Below are 17,751 nucleotides of genomic sequence, written 5' to 3'. Positions count from 1 at the left end.
CCTTGATTCCCCTAGAGTACAAAAATCTATCAATCTCAGCCTTGAATATATTCAATGACTCAGCATCCACAGCCCTCTGGGGTAGAGAATTCCAAAGATTCACAACCCTCTGAGTGAAGAAATTCCTCCTCATCTCAGTCTTGAAAGGTCGACCCCTTATCCTGCAACTATGCCCCCTAGTTCTACACTCCCCAGCCAGGGGAAACAACCTCTCAGCATCTACCCTGTCAAGCCCCCTCAGAATCATATATGTTTCAATTAGATCACCTCTCATTCTTCTAAACTCCAGAGAGTATAGGCCCATTCTACTCAACCTCTCCTCATAGGACAACCCTCTCATCCCAGGAATTAATCTAGTGAATCTTTGTTGCACCGCCTCTAAGGCAAGTATATCCTTCCTTAGATAAGGAGACCAAAACTGTACGCAGTACTCCAGGCGAGGTCTCACCAAAGCCCTGTACAATTGTAGTAAGACTTCTTTACACTTGTACTCCAACCTCCTTGCAATAAAGGCCAACATGCCATTTGCCTTCCTAATTGCTTGCTGTACCTGCATGCTAACCTTTTGTGTTTCTTGTCCAGGACACTCAAGTCTTTCTGGACACCAAAATTTAATAGTTTCTCATCATTTAAAAAAAAATTCTGTTTTTCTGTTCTTCCTACCAAAGTGAATAACCTCACATTTCCCCACATTATACTCCATCTGCCACCTTCTTGCCCACTCGCTTATCCTGTCTATATCCCTTTGCAGACTCTTTATGTCCTCCCCACAGCTTACTTTCCCACCTAGCTTTGTATCGTCAGCAAACTTGGATACATTACACTCAGTCCCTTCATCCAAGTCATTAATATAGATTGTAAATAGCTGAGGCCCAAGTACTGATCCTTGCGGCACCCCACTAGTCACAGCCTGCCAACCTGAGAATGACCCTTTCATCCCTACTCCCTGTTTTCTGTTTGTTAACCAATCCTCTATCCATGCTGATATGTAACCCCCAATCCCATGAGCCCTTATGTTGCATAACAACCTTTTATGTGGCACCTTATCGAATGCCTTTTGAAAATCTAAATTACTACACCCACTGGTTCCCCTTTATCTACGCAGCTAGTTACATCCTCAAAAAACTGTAATAAGTTTGTCAAACACGACTTCTCTTTCATAAAACCATGTTGACTCTGCCTAATCATATTATGATGTTCTAAGTGTCCTGTTATCACTTCCCTAATAATGGATTCTAGCATTTTCCCAATGACCGACGTCAGGCTAACTGGGCTGTAATTCCGTTTTCTCTCTCCCTCCTTTCTTGAATAGTTGTCACAGAAAACTAAATACTGCAGAAGGCCTAGGGGAGTATAGAAAGTACAGGGATGACGTAAAAAAGGAAATAAGGAAAGCAAAGAGAGAGCATGAAAAAATATTAGCTAGTAAGATTAAAGAAAACCCAAAGATGTTTTATCAGTACATTAAGAACAAGAGGATAGCTAAGGAAAAGGTGAGACCTATCAGGGATGATAAGGGTAACTTGTGTGTAGAAGCAGAGGATGTGGGTAGGGTTCTTAAATGAATATTTTGTCTCCGTATTCACAAAGGAAAGGGATGATCCAGACGTAGTAGTTAAAGAGGAGAGGTGTGAAATATTGGATAAGGTAAACATAACGAGAGAGGAAGTACTAGAGGGACTGGAATCCTTGAAAGTTGATAAGTCACCAGGGCCGGATGGATTGTTTCCTAGGCTATTGAAGGAAGCCAGGAGGAAATAGCGGATGCTCTGAGGATCATTTTCAATCCTCACTAGATACAGGGGAGGTACCGGGGGACTGGAAGACTGCAAACGTAGTACCATTGTTTAAAAAGGGTACGAGGGAAAGGCCGAACAATTATAGGCCGGTCAGTCTTACCTTGGTGGTGGGCAAACTATTAGAATCAATACTGAGAGATAGGATAAACTGTCACTTGGAAAGGCATGGTTTAATCAGGGATAGTCAGCATGGATTTGTTCAGGGAAGGTCATGCCTTACAAATCTGATTGAATTCTTTGAGGAAGTGACAAGGAGGATTGATGAGGGTAATGCAGTGGATGTTGTCTACTTGGATTTTAGTAAGGCATTTGACAAGGTCACAAATAGCAGACTGGTCAGAAAGGTAAAAGCCCATGGGATACAGGGACATGTGGCCAATTGGATCAGTAACAGGAAACAAAGGATAAAAGTCGATGGATGTCTTTGCGAATGGAAATCCGTTTCCAGTGGTGTGCCACAGGGCTCAGTGTTGGGTCCCTTGCTGTTTGTGGTATATATTAATGATTTGGACTTGAATGCAGGGGGCATGGTTGGCGAATTTGCAGACGACACAAAAATTGGCCGTGTAGTTGATGGTGAAGAGGATAGCTGTACACTCCAAGAAGATATCAATGGGTTGGTGGAGTGGGCGGAAAAGTGGCAAATGGAGTTCAACCCGGAGAAGTGAGGTAATGCACTTAGGGAGGGCAAACAGTTAAAGGGAATACACAGTCAACGGGAATATATTGAGAGGGGTAGAGGAAGTGAGAGACCTTGGAGTGCATGTGCACAGATCCCTGAAGGTGGCAGTACAGGTAGATAAAGTTGTGAAGAAGGCATATAGAATGCTCTCCATTATTAGCCGAGGTATAAAATACAAAAGCAGGGATGTAATGATGGAACTGTATAAAATGCTGGTAAGGCCACAGCTGGAGTACTGTGCGCAGTTCTGGTCACCGCATTACAAGAAGGACGTAATTGCTCTCGAGAGAGAGAGAGTGCAGAGAAGATTTACAAGAATGTTGCCAGGGCTTGAAAACTGCAGCTACGAGGAGAGATTGGATAGGCTGGGGTTGTTTTCCTTGGAGCAGAGGAGGCTGAGGGGTGACTTGATTGAGGTGTACAAAATTATGAGGGGCCCAGATAGAGTAGACAGGAAGTACCTGTTTCCCCTAGCAGAGAGTTCAAGAACTAGAGGACATAGATTTAAGCTGATTGGCAGAAGGATTAGAGGGGACATGAGGAAAAACTTTTTTACCCAGAGGGTGGTGGGTGTATGGAATTTGCTGCCCGAATTGGTGGTAGAGGCAGGGACCCTCAACTCTTTTAAAAAATACCTGGACCTGCACCTAAAGTGCTGTAAGCTGCTGGGCTACGGACCGGGTGCTGGAAGGAGGGATTAGAATGGGCACCTGGTTGTTCTTCGAGCCAGCGCGGACACGATGGGCTGAATGCCCCTCTTCTGTGCTGTATCTTTTCTATGGTTCTTCTATGGTTCTGCATTCGCTACCTTCCAATCTGCTGGGACCATTCTAGAATCTAGGGAATTTTGGAAGATTATAACCAATGCATCCACTACCTCTGCAACCACCTCTTTTAGAACCCTTGGACGTAGGCCACCAGGCCCAGGGGATTTATCGGCTTTTAGTCCCATCAGTTTCTCCAGTACTTTTTCTCTACTGATATTAAGTTCCTCACTCTCATTAGCCCCTTGGCTCCCCACTATTTCTGGTATGCTTTTTGCGTCTTCTACTGTGAATATAGATAAACAAATATTTCTTTAAAGCATCTGCCATTCCCTTATTCCCCATTATAATTTCTCTTGTGTCAGCCTTTAGGGACCAACATTTACTTTTGCTACTCTCTTCCTTTTTACATACTTGGAGAAGCTCTTACAATCCATTTTTATATTTCTTGCTAGTTTACTTTCATCTTTTATTTTCTCCCCTTTTCTCAATTTTTCGTGGTCGCCCTTTGCTGGCTTCTAAAACTCTCCCAATCCTCAAGCTTACTATTTTTTTTGGCAACGTTATAGGCCTCTTCTTTTAATCTAATACTATCCTTAACTTCTTTGGTTAGCCACGGGTGGATCATTTTTCCTGTGGAGTTTTTATTTCTCAATGGAATGTGTATTTGTTGCGAATGTTGAAATATTTCCTTAAATGTTTGCTATTGCTTTTCAACCATCATACCCTTTAATTTAATATTACAATCTACCTTAAGCCAACTCGCCCTCATACCTACATAATTGGCTTTATTTAAGTTTAAGACTCTAGTTTCAGACTTAAGTACGTTACTCTCAAACTCAATGTGAAATTCTGTCATATTATGATCGCTCTTCCCCAGAGTATCCTTTACTGAGCGATTACTAATTAACCCTATCTCATTACACAATACAAGTTCTAAAATAGCCTGTTCCCTGGTTGGTTCTATGATGTATTGCTCTAGGAAACTGTCTCGAATGCATTCCATGAACTCGTCCTCCAAACTACCTTTGATTTGCCCAGTCTATATGAAGATTAAAGTCCCCCGTGATTACTGCATTTCCTTTGTTATAAGCTCCTATTATTTCATGATTAATACTCTGTCCAGCGGTATTGCTACCATTAGGGGGCTTATAAACTACTCCCAATGTTTTTTGCCCCTTGTTATTTCTTATTTCCACCCATACTAATTCTACTTCCTGATCTTCCGAGCCAAGATCCTTTCTCACCACTGTCCTTATCTCATCCTTTATTCTTAGGGCTACACCCCCTCCTTTTCTATTCTGCCTGTCGTGTACCCTGGAATATTTAGTTCCCAACCTTAGTCACTTTGCAATCATTTCTCTGTAATGGCTATTAGATCAAACCCATTTATCTCTATTTGTGCAACTAATTCATCTATCTTGTTATGAATGCTCTGTGCATTCAGAAAGAGTCTTTAATTTTCATTTTTTACCATTTTTTCCTGCTTTGACCTTACTTGTGGATGCTCTATTATTGGTAAACTCTCTGTCCCTTCCTGCCACACTCTGCTTACCTTTACCCAAATCACTACACTGCTGTTGCCTTGACTTTTCTCATTAGATTTCTAAATTTCCTCTCACTTGACCTCCCCCCTTTTTAGTTTAAAGCCCTATCTACCGCCCTAGTTATTTGATTCGCCAGGACACTGGTCCCAGCCCGGTTTAAGTGGAGCCCGTCCCAACGGAACAGTTCCCTCTTTCCCCAATACTGGTGCCGGTGCCCCATGAATCGAAACTCCTGTCTCCAACACCACTGTTTGAGCCACACATTTAACCCCCTGATCAGTTTGACCCTACGCCAATTCGCACGTGGCTCAGGTAGTGATCCAGAGATTATTACTTTTGAGGTTCTACTTATTAATTTAGACCCTAGCTCCTCAAACTGTCTCAGCAGAACCCCATTCTTAGTTCTACCTATGTCGTTGGTTCCTACCCTTTGTGTGAAAAAGTCCTTCCTGATTTCACCCCTGAATGGCGAATCTGTAATATTAAAGAATGCCCCCGCCACCACCACCAGCACCCCTTTCCCCACCCAACCCCCGTTCTGGATTCCCCCATCAGAGGAAATAGATTCTCTTTATCTACTTTGTCGAATCCTTTTAACATTTTAAACACCTCGATTGGATCATCTCTCAATCTTCTAAACTTAAAGGAACGCAAGTCAATCTTATGCAACCTCTCATCATTTAACCCTTTAAGCCCTGGTATCATTCTGGTGAATCTGCGTTGTACCCCTTCTAAGGCCAATACATCCTTTAAGAGGTTTGGTGCCAAAATCTTCCCACAAGTGGCCGATCTTCATGTGCGAGCCCAGACAGTGAGTGGGGGCAGGTCAGTTGTCACTGGGACAGAGGACATCACTGCCGAGCCCGATCCTGGCCCTCTTTAAACGACACAGATAACTGATTTTACAAGTCCAGTCCAGTCTAACTCCCCTCTCCTTCTCTCTCTTCCATATCCTTTAATATCCCACCCAGTCTAATCCCACTCTCCTCCTCTCTCCCCACTGTGGAAATGCATAAAGAGATACCTGACCATATTAACTCTCTCTAATACACCTAACGCACGAATGAAGAAATGCATGAAGGGATATTTGACCATATTAACTGACCAGCTAATTCACTTTAAAACTCACATAATAGTTTCTCACGAAAACACACAGAAGCACAATTGTGTAATTACTTTGAGTTTTCTCATGCTGATAGCTATCCTCCCTTAGATAGAAAGGTAGCTGACTAACAGGAATGGATGACCGAATAGCCTTGAGACTAGCTACAGACTTACTGATAATAAAGACAGTTTCTTAGGGAAAAAGCACTTTCCCAGGCCTGCGTCCAAAATATTAAGACGGCTATGGGAACTGGAGGGTGGTTTCCCTATTTTGATTGACTAACTACCTGAGCCAATAAAGAATGTACGTGTACGCCCATATTCTGTGACAGGTGGGCGTTGTTACTGAACTGTGTAAACGTGAGCTGTTTCTTGAACTCAGCGAAGATGTATCCTCAACCATTGTTTTGAGGTGCTCTTCCACTTGTACAGGTAAATTAATAAATTCTCGCTTGTCTTACTTTTGTTTGGGTGTTAATGCATTGTATAGAATAAGTAATATTAAGTTTAAGTTTGCGACACCACATCCTTTAATATCTCACCAAGTCCAACTCCCCTCTCCTCCTCTCTCCCCACATCCTTTAATATCCCACCCAGTCTAATCCCACTCTCCTCCTCTCTCCCCACATCCTTTAATATCCCACCCAGTCTAATCCCACTCTCCTCCTCTCTCCCCACATCCTTTAATATCCCACCCAGTCTAATCCCACTCTCCTCCTCTCTCCCCACATCCTTTAATATCCCACCCAGTCTAATCCCACTCTCCTCCTCTCTCCCCACACCCTTTATTATCACACCCAGTCTAATCCCACTCTCCTCCTCTCTCCCCACACCCTTTATTATCACACCCAGTCTAATCCCACTCTCCTCCTCTCTCCCCACACCCTTTACTATCACACCCAGTCTAATCCCACTCTCCTCCTCTCTCCCCACACCCTTTAATATCCCACCCAGTCTAATCCCACTCTCCTCCTCTCTCCCCACACCCTTTACTATCACACCCAGTCTAATCCCACTCTCCTCCTCTCTCCCCACACCCTTTACTATCCCACCCAGTCTAATCCCACTCTCCTCCTCTCTCCCCACACTCTTTAATAGTCCTTTTTTCCAGGCAACTATCAAATTCTCTTTTAAAATAATTTATGGCCTCTCTGTAAGAGCTAGAGAGCTAATTCAAGAATTAGCAATGAGTTGACACCAAGCTTAAGGTCTTTTAAAAGCTTCCAGCCAGTCGGAACAAGGAGATACAGAGAAGGGTGAGGAGTTTCACAGGTCTGAGGTCCTGGGAAGGATTGAGATGGAGTCGGAGACGTGCGATGAGTCTTGATTTCAACACAGTGAGAATGCAGGGAGCAGGTAGCGCGAGTAAAAATATCATCAGATGTTGCTTGTGGGGTTCAAAGAATCGAATGTAGTTTGCATACTGATTCACGCTGTTGCAAATAGTCATCATTTAAATAAAATTTAAATGGCATTTGTGCAAATTGCTGAATTAACTTTCAGGCAGAAAACAAATTTGATAATTAAAATAACATTTTCGGCTGTTAATGTGTTTTCATAGTTTGCTAATGTAAGATTTATAAATTCATACACACAGAAGGCAAGGACTAGAACCTACTGCTCCTGGGAGACAGAAAGCAACAGCTGCAGTAAGATTGATTCCGTCAGATGGAATTGATGTTCGGCCCTGTTCTGGGTACAGACATCCCTCCTCTTCCTGCTCTGCAATTAGAACCTGGACCGTTGGGCGAGGGGCAGTTCCAACTGAGGGGTTTTGACAGAGTAAATAAGGAGAAACTGTTTCCACTGGCGGGAGGGTCGGTAATTAGAGGGCACAGATTTAAGATAATTAGCAAAAGAACCAGAGGGGAGATGAGCAGAATTTTTTTTTTTATAAACAGAGCGAGTTGTTATGATCTGGAATGCGCTGCCTGAAAGGGCGGTGGAAGCAGATTCAATAGTAATTTTCAAAAGGGAATTGGATAAATACTTGAAAAGGAAAAATTTGCAGGGCTGTGGGGAAAGAGGAGTGAGATGAATTGGACAGCTCTTTCAAACAGCCAGCACAGGCACGATGGGCCGATTCGGTGCTGTAAGATTCTATGATTCTAACTGTGATATCCGCAGAAAGCTACTTGTACGCAAAGTGGTGAGTTACTTCTACTTAGAATATAGCTCCTCAACAAAACTCCATTCTCCCCCCCACCCGCACCTTCCTCTCCTGATGTTGGTGACTTGTGCCACTTTGTGCCAGCTATACTCCAATATATGGCCCAGGAGGAATTTATTCATGTGTGAAGGTAGACAGCGGATATCCAGGAGCTGCAGTGTTCAGCTGTTGGGGAGGGGGAAGGAACACCACAGTCGCGACAGCCTCCGCCCGCACTGGGGCCCGCGACAGCCTCCGCCCGCACTGGGGCCCGCGACAGCCTCCGCCCGCACTGGGGCCCGCGACAGCCTCCGCCCGCACTGGGGGCGGGGACAGCCTCCGCCCGCACTGGGGGCGGGGACAGCCTCCGCCCGCACTGGGGGCGGGGACAGCCTCCGCCCGCACTGGGGGCGGGGACAGCCTCCGCCCGCACTGGGGGCGGGGACAGCCTCCGCCCGCACTGGGGGCGGGGACAGCCTCCGCCCGCACTGGGGGCGGGGACAGCCTCCGCCCGCACTGGGGGCGGGGACAGCCTCCGCCCGCACTGGGGGCGGGGACAGCCTCCGCCCGCACTGGGGGCGGGGACAGCCTCCGCCCGCACTGGGGGCGGGGACAGCCTCCGCCCGCACTGGGGGCGGGGACAGCCTCCGCCCGCACTGGGGGCGGGGACAGCCTCCGCCCGCACTGGGGGCGGGGACAGCCTCCGCCCGCACTGGGGGCGGGGACAGCCTCCGCCCGCACTGGGGGCGGGGACAGCCTCCGCCCGCACTGGGGGCGGGGACAGCCTCCGCCCGCACTGGGGGCGGGGACAGCCTCCGCCCGCACTGGGGGCGGGGACAGCCTCCGCCCGCACTGGGGGCGGGGACAGCCTCCGCCCGCACTGGGGGCGGGGACAGCCTCCGCCCGCACTGGGGGCGGGGACAGCCTCCGCCCGCACTGGGGGCGGGGACAGCCTCCGCCCGCACTGGGGGCGGGGACAGCCTCCGCCCGCACTGGGGGCGGGGACAGCCTCCGCCCGCACTGGGGGCGGGGACAGCCTCCGCCCGCACTGGGGGCGGGGACAGCCTCCGCCCGCACTGGGGGCGGGGACAGCCTCCGCCCGCACTGGGGGCGGGGACAGCCTCCGCCCGCACTGGGGGCGGGGACAGCCTCCGCCCGCACTGGGGGCGGGGACAGCCTCCGCCCGCACTGGGGGCGGGGACAGCCTCCGCCCGCACTGGGGGCGGGGACAGCCTCCGCCCGCACTGGGGGCGGGGACAGCCTCCGCCCGCACTGGGGGCGGGGACAGCCTCCGCCCGCACTGGGGGCGGGGACAGCCTCCGCCCGCACTGGGGGCGGGGACAGCCTCCGCCCGCACTGGGGGCGGGGACAGCCTCCGCCCGCACTGGGGGCGGGGACAGCCTCCGCCCGCACTGGGGGCGGGGACAGCCTCCGCCCGCACTGGGGGCGGGGACAGCCTCCGCCCGCACTGGGGGCGGGGACAGCCTCCGCCCGCACTGGGGGCGGGGACAGCCTCCGCCCGCACTGGGGGCGGGGACAGCCTCCGCCCGCACTGGGGGCGGGGACAGCCTCCGCCCGCACTGGGGGCGGGGACAGCCTCCGCCCGCACTGCTACACCTTCCCATTACACCAATTCTTTGTTGCAGCAGAACTCTCCTCACTGAACATAGAACGAGCTGGTGTGGCTAAGGAAGTTGAGGAGGTTAATCATGAACCTGGCAATTTAACTAATCGATTATCTCGGTTATTGACTGACTGCTGAGACCCTTTAGTGAAATGGATGCTACTGTTTTTTTCCAAATGATTTACTGAAATTGCCAGCCCATTTTTTGTGAATTTTATGCTAATCAAGATGATGGATATCACTGCTGGGAATTTATTTATCATTAATGGCACACAATGTCAGCATCAAACACTCCCAGCGCAGGTACGGCACGGGTTAAATACAGAGTAAAGCTCCCTTTACACTGTCCCATCAAACACTCCCAGGGCAGGTACAGCATGGGTTAAATACAGAGTAAAGCTCCCTCTACACTGTCCCATCAAACACTCCCAGGGCAGGTACAGCATGGGTTAGATACAGAGTAAAGCTCCCTTTACACTGTCCCAGCAAACACTCCCAGGGCAGGTACAGCACGGGTTAGATACAGAGTAAAGCTCCCTCTACACTGTCCCATCAAACACTGTGCCTCAGTTTGGGACCCCTAGTACACCAGTGTGACAATTTTCAATCTCTCGCCCCAGCTGCAATGAGGTTTCGGAGTGAGTCTGCCAGTCAGTGCTGAATCAGGAGCAGGTTAATAATGTGAGCTGTTGTCCATTAGGAGCTGGATGGAGACTGTCAAAATTAGCTTCACATAGAATCCTTCCAGCCAGCAAATCTGTCAGCTCCTCTCAATAATTTAACTCGGATCAGAGTGAGTACACTGGAGGAAATTAAACCACTTATGTTACAAATGTGTAGATTAATGTGTGGTCACGATTCAGACAGCAAATGTGCCACGTGATGTCTGGGGCATACAGGCAGGCAAGGTCCTAGGTTCCATCACTCTGCGTTAGACGGTACTAAATTAAAACAGGGTTCCACATTTCTGGAAGCAAATACTCCACAGATATTGCCATCTGTGCAGAGTGATGTCCACATATGAACATCAGGAGGCCATTCAGCCCCTCAAGCCTGTTCCGCTATTCAATTAGATCGTGGCTGATCTGTATCTTAACTCCATCTACCCGCCTTGGTTCCATAACCCTCAATACCCTTGCCCAACAAAAATCACTTTGCTGATGATTGAAAGTAGACTGATGGGGCGGTAATTGGCCGGATTGGATTTGTCCTGCTTTTTGTGGACAGGACATACCTGGGCAATTTTCCACATGGTCAGGTAGATACCAGTGCTGTAGCTGTACTGGAACAGTTTGGCTGGAGGCGCAGCTAGTTCTGGAGCACAAGCCTCAGTATCATTCTATGGAGATTGCAGTCGTTCAAAAATTGGACTCACTGATGAACTGCGCCAGTGCCAGGAAGGGGCGGAGATGTGCTCACATGGCTTGTAGTGCATTAACCGAGCGGGAGGCACAGGGCCACAATGATGGAGTTGAAGCTGTACTTGGACACCACTCTGGGCAGAAGACAACAACTTGCATTTATATAGCACCTTTAACGTAGTAAAACGTCCCATGGCGCTTCACAGGAGCGATTATCAAACAAAATTTGACACTGAGCCACATCAGGAGATATTAGGACAGGTTGGTCAAGGAGGTAGGTTTTAAGGAGCGTCTTAAAAAAGGGAGGGGGGAAGAGAGGTTGAGAGAGTGCCTGATACAACAAATCGTCATCCCATCAGCTAGCACTCCAGATCCTGCTGCAGTTTGACAAACCCATCAGTAATGCCTTGGTCCAGAGAGTGAGAAAAACAGGACAGACTCCAGGGGACTCTTTGAACGCGTACAGATTCTGTGATAACGTCTGGACATGTACGCAGAACGGTGTGGAACTCAGAGAGGTCACTGACTTGAGTAAAAGTAAGTAAAGTGAGGACCATAGCGTGCAATGGTGAAGATGTGAGATCAAGTGGTGCTGCGTGAATGTGAAACAATCTATTTACTGTAGCTCGTAACAGCGTGGCTTTTCAGTGGAGCCATCCGTACCAACTTATTGGTGAATTATTCCAATTACGTTACAGCAGTCGATGGGATTGCAACTGCCTCATTTATTACAAATAATGAGTGTGAATCTGTACAGCTAGAAATAGTATCCTCGGGATGTACAGCCACAAGTGAGAAAATCTCTTTTTATATAGTCACAATTGGTAGCTCTTTTTACGCCAGTAAAATCGGTAATAAAGTTTTACTAAAAGAAAAACACATAAATCATGTGAATGGAATGAAGTAGCTGTGTGCAGAGATTAAAATGGATCAAACGGGGACATTAATAAAAAGTAAAGGTAGACATTAAGGCGGAAGGAACATGGGGGAGTAAGAGCTTCAGGGTGTAGGTTTTGGAGCATTGGGATGAGGACTGATGTACACACATTAAGAGCTTGGATTGTAAAACACTCAAAGTATATTCAGTATACTCACAATTCTGAAGGAATTTCGTAACTAAGTTAATTTAATAATCAAATTAGTTCCAACTGAACATCGTTATTAAGTTACTGACTGCATTCAATAATTAAGAGCATTATTGACAGAATTTAATTATGCTATTGGCTAAATCTAATCATTAAGTCACTGGCTGAATTTCAAGAATCCATATCTTAAATTAATTTTTACCAATCAATGAGCTGCCTGAATTAGTGCCTTGATGAATTAATTTGTAACTTGAGCTGTTATTGTGAAGCACACACCTTTTGTCCCCAGACAACGCAGAGCAACTTATAACGTTTACAAAGAGGGGCTCATCCAAGGAGCTCGGGGAGCTGCGCCAAATGACTGAACACGATTTCAAGGAACCACCACACTCGTTCAGCCTCTGGCTGAATGTCTGTACACAGTACCCATGAAGAGTGCCACCAACACCCCAGAGAGACTCGATTCGTCAGCCCAGCCATAACCCATCCGCGCCCCACAATGCAAGGTCAGCTCATTATATATTAAACTTTGCTCCCAGCGGGATTATTTTTTTCCTAATTAATTCTCGGGATTTGGGCAAGGCCGGCATTTACTGCCCATCCCCTAGTTTCCCTGAGAAGGTGGTGGCGGGGCCTTCTCCTTGAACCGCTGTGTAGCGGTTTTGATGGGACTGACTGGCTTGCTAGGCCCCTTCAGAGGGTGATTAAGAGTCAACCCTGTTGCTCAGGAACCCCTCGCTCGGTGGGGGGGCGGCGGGGGGGGGGGGAGGGAAGAGAGAGAGAGAGAGAGAGAGAAAAAAAGAAAGAAAGAAAGAAAGAAAGGAGAAGTTTTTGGGGTGCAATTTCCGGTGGCAGCAGCACTTAATCAGCTGCTGGCACCTCAAGAATAAAGGGCCTCTCGTGGGAAGGGTGAGGGGTGGGGGGACGGGGAAGAGAAAACATAGCAGCAAAGGAGACTTTTGAGGTCCAAAAGTCGAGAGGGAGGTAATCTAGGAGGCCCTAGTGGAAGGTCAACGCACGGGTAAACATATTTAAATGTTTGCAATGGCCCACCCTTGCAGTGTCCAATTTTAATAGACGCTGAGCTGTTCCGGCAGTCCGGGTGCATTATACGGAGTAGGTCTAACTACAGTAAAAAAAAATGGGCATAAAGAGGCCTGCACAAACTCTGAACACAGGTTCCTAGTCGGATACGCACTGGTCGGTTGTACCGCAGTGCACTTAGTGTGCTCGGGAGCCTGCACCTGGCACATGCCAGCTTAATGGGCTCTCGCCACCTCATCATCAGCTCCACTGGGATTTACAGAGTATGTGTCAGTGGTATCACACTCGCCTCTGAGTCAGAAGGTCGTGGGTTCAAGCCCAACTCCAGATCCAGGCGGACACTCCCAGTGCCAGTACTGAGGGAGTGCTGCACTGTCGGAGGTGCCGTCTTTCGGATGAGAAGTTAAACCGAGGCACCCATCTGCCCTCTCAGGTGGATGTAAAAGATCCCACAGCCACTATTTCAAAAAAGAGCAGGGGAGTTCTCCCCGGTGTCCTGGCCAATATTTATCTCTCAACCATCATCACTAAAAAACAGATGATCTGGTCATTATCACATTGCTGTTTGTGGGATCTTGCTGTGTGCATATTGGCTGCCAGGTTTCCTACATTACAACAGTGACTATACTTCAAAAAGTGTTTCACTGGCTGTGAAGTGCTTTGAGACGTCCTGAGGTCATGAAAGGTGCTGTAGAAATGCAAGTGTACAATACACTCGGTTAATGCGGTACAAAATTTGTGCATTATTGGGCTTAATGACTGTACAGGTGATGTAACAGTTGTGCCAAAACATTCCCAAACTCAGGTGGGCCAACCGAAGGAAGCCCAGTGAATGGGTCCCCACTCGCCACTGGTGTGTGTTCCTTACACTGACATTGATCAGTGCGTGTGTCACTTTACTCCTGGGTTCCTTACACTGACATTGATTAGTGCGTGTGTCACTTTACTCGTGTGTTCTTACCTGACGTTGATCAGTGCGTGTGTCACTTTACTCGCTGGCTCCTTCCACTGCCCGCTGTTCGTTGATAACCTTAAAACTGGAACAGAACAAAACAAAGGTTACTGGTGTTCTTTTTTTTAGTTCGTTCATGGGATGTGGGCATCGTTGGCGAGGCCGGCATTTATTGCCCATCCCTAATTGCCCTTGAGAAGGTGGTGGTGAGCCGCCTTCTTGAACCGCTGCAGTCCGTGTGGTGAAGGTTCTCCCGCAGTGCTGTTAGGAAGTGAGTTCCAGGATTTTGACCCAGCGACGATGAAGGAACGGCGATATATTTCCAAGTCGGGATGGTGTGTGACTCGGAGGGGAACATGCAGGTGGTGGTGTTCCCATGTGCCTGCTGCTCTTGTCCTTCTAGGTGGTAGAGGTCGTGGGTTTGGGAGGTGCTGGTGAAGAAGCTTTGGCGAGTTGCTGCAGTGCATCCTGTGGATGGTACACACTGCAGCCACTGTGCGCTGGTGGTGAAGGGAGTGAATGTTTAGGGTGGTGGATGGAGTGCCAATCAAGCAGGCTGCTTTATCTTGGATGGTGTCGAGCTTCTTGAGTGTTGTTGGAGCTGCACTCATCCAGGCAAGTGGAGAGTATTCCATCACACTCCTGACTTGTGCCTTGTAGATGGTGGAAAGGCTTTGGGGAGTCAGGAGGTGAGTCACTCGCATTTCCAACTCATCAGCGAACACATTCATATCTATCCATGTACACAAAAGCTTGTGTCTGACACATGTCCAGCAACAACCTGCATTTATATAGCGCCTTTAACGCTGCACTCGACCCAAGGCGCTTCACAGGAGCGTAAATCAGACAAAAATCTGACACCGAGCCACATAAGGTGATATTAGGACAGGTGATCAAAAGCTTGGTCAAAGAGGTAGGTTTTAAGGAGCGTCTTAAAGGAGGAGAGAGAGAGGTGGAGAGGTTTAGGGAGGGAATTCCACAGTTTAGGGGCCTGGGCAAAATGGGCGCCGAATCAAAGGAGAGATTTAGGAGAGGTGACCAAAGGCTTGAGATGAGCTTTAAGGGAGAGAGGAGTGGGGGTGGAGGAGTTTGGAGAGAGAGTTCTAGAGAAATGGAAAGCACGGCCGACAATGGTGGGGTGAAGAGACGTACAAGAGGCTGGAGGCATTGTATCGATAAGGCACGAGAAAGGGCCTAGCGTGCCGACAGCTTTCCTCAGATTCTGCGACCCTGATTTCTTCCCTCTTCGATCCACGGCCAAGGAGTGTTAGCACTCGCATGGGGAATCGTGAGACCAAAGGAAAGGAGCAGAGTCCCCAGCATGAACTTGAACTGGAAGAGAAAGGCTCATCGAGGGGAAGACCAGTAAGTGGCTCCAGCCCGTGGGGCTGCGCAGAATAATTTTACTAAATCAAATCTTACACCAGGTTTTACAGAACATGGACAGGCTCTTAAGGGCTTTTGAAATTTTGGCAAGCCACCTACTGTTTTCAGCCTCGCTGGTGTGGGTCCATGGACTTGTGGTAGCACTCTCGTCTCTGGTTCAAGCCTCACTCCAGAGACTTGAGCACAAAATCCAGGCTGACACTCCCAGTGCAGCACTGAGGGAGTGCTGCATTGTCGGAGGTGCCGTCTTTCGGATGAGACGTTAAACCGAGGCTCTGTCTTCCCTCTCAGGTGGACATAAAAGATCCCACGGCCACTATTGCGAAGAAGAGCAGGGGAGTTCTCCCCAGTGTCCTGGCCAAATATTTGTCCCTCAGCCAATGTCGAAAAAAAATGACCATCTCGTCATTTTATTTCATTGCTGTTTGTGGGATCTTACAGTGCGCAGGTTGGCTGCCACGTTTCCTACATTACTACAGTGACTACCCTTCAAAAAAATACTTCATTGGCTGTAAAGTGCTTTGGGATGTCCGGAGGTCGTGAGAGGTGCTGTAGAAATGCAGGTTCCTTCTTTCTTTCAATTGAGCTTCTCAGTTTAAAAAAAAATTAAACTCACCCATTGAATACAAATTATCGAAGACCTGGTGCATTCGAATTATCTCGTAGTAAAGTTCATCGTAACTGCTCGGCGTGGGGAGGAAAGTGTCGCCGTAAGTAATAAACACATTGAATAAATTGACGACCTGCAACGAAAGGGAGACTTCGTCCAATTATTCCAACACAGTCTTCAGGGGATGGTGGAACAGGCAAACACTTTACAACAGGAGCAGCCCTGCCCTGTCTCAGCTGGTGGGAGTCAATGAGATTTTCAGAGACACACTGCACTTCCTCAGCGGGTCCGTGTCCCTACACCACCTCAGTTAGTGTCGCCATAGTCCGACTATCTCCAAAACTTTAAGACATTTCCAGCTGCTGTTATTACAGAGCTAAACCAGCTCGTGTGACATTCCGCTGGCTGAAAAGGTTAAATTATGAGGTCAGGTTGCACAGACTAGGCTTATATTCCCTCGAGTGTAGAAGATTAAGGGGTGATTTAATTGAGGTGTTTAAGATGATTAAAGGATTTGATAGGGTAGATAGAGAGAAACTATTTCCTCTGGTGGGGGGAGTCCAGAACAAGGGGGCATAACCTTAAAATTAGAGCCAGGCCGTTCAGGGGTGACGTCAGGAAGCACTTCACACAAAGGGGAGTGGAAATCTGGAACTCTCTCCCCCAAAAAGCTGTTGAGGCCGGGGGTCAATTGAAAATTTCAAAACTGAGATTGATAGATTTTTGTTGGGTAAGGGTATTAAGGGTTACGGAACCAAGGCGGGTAAATGGAATTAAGATACAGATCAGCCATGATCTAATTGAATGGTGGAACAGGCCCGAGGGACTGAATGGCCTCCTCCTGTTCCTACATTCTCTATGTGCTATTCCAACCTGAGCGACAGCCAGTTTCTTCTGAATGGGTTAATGTCTCTGCTGAATTAGCAGATAGAGGAAGGTCACACACAAGTGCATGAACTGATCGCCTGCTGATATCCGGTAGTAATTTCTTGGTTCTATACCAAATGCGGGAGAGTGGGATTAGGCTGGGTGGCTCCTTTCTCAGCCGGCGCGGACACAACGGGCCGAATGGCCTCCTTCTGTGCCGTAAATTTTCTACGATGCTATGATTTCTACGTGACAAAAACTGCGTGGAACAGGTTACCAGGGGAGGACGTTACTGTGGGCAGTTTAAACGGGCTCACTGGACGATTGGATCCATTTGTGGAGAGGGGTAGGGATTGAGGGAGATGGTGAGGAGGTGGGTCTTTGAGTTTGAGGTGAATGAAAAAGAAGAGGCTTGTCGGGCAGTGGCCATTTCCTGTTCCTAAACATTCTATGTCAACTCTCGTGTGACATTCAGCTGCCCCGTTGCTAGGTTTTTGTTGCTAGGTAACTCTGAAGAGCAATCCTTCACTTGCAAAACCCCCCTTTTTAGCACCACTTTCTGCAGTCCACTAACTTTAACATTCCATGCAGTGTCGTGCCTCTTTATTGTCATTAATAAATATTACGAGCTGCAGGATTTCGGTAGCCAACTTCAGGAGGCTCTGCAGGATGTCCAATTAGAATTACTGCTCCTGATAACCATACCCTCTGTTTCATATTATACAGCCAATTCAGTACCCATTCATAATGTCTTCCTTGATCCAAGCTTTCATCGTA

General features: G+C 48.0%; 1 protein-coding gene across 2 annotated transcripts in view; it reads right to left on the bottom strand.

The window, feature by feature from the left end:
* The window catches only part of armh3 (armadillo like helical domain containing 3), a 172,504-nt gene that overhangs the window by 57,681 nt on the left and 97,072 nt on the right, over window positions 1–17,751 (bottom strand). For both annotated transcript variants that reach the window (XM_068001998.1, XM_068001999.1), the window contains 2 exons: window positions 16,114–16,240; window positions 14,121–14,196 (listed from right to left, as the gene is read on the bottom strand). In XM_068001998.1, coding sequence (XP_067858099.1) covers window positions 14,121–14,196; window positions 16,114–16,240 — 203 coding nt within the window. The remainder of the gene's footprint in view (window positions 1–14,120; window positions 14,197–16,113; window positions 16,241–17,751) is intronic.

Source organism: Heptranchias perlo, chromosome 21 (assembly GCF_035084215.1).
Source record: "Heptranchias perlo isolate sHepPer1 chromosome 21, sHepPer1.hap1, whole genome shotgun sequence".
Taxonomy (NCBI): domain Eukaryota; kingdom Metazoa; phylum Chordata; class Chondrichthyes; order Hexanchiformes; family Hexanchidae; genus Heptranchias; species Heptranchias perlo.
Note: the sequence above shows the minus strand (reverse complement) of the source record. Positions and strands in the feature narration are given on the sequence as shown.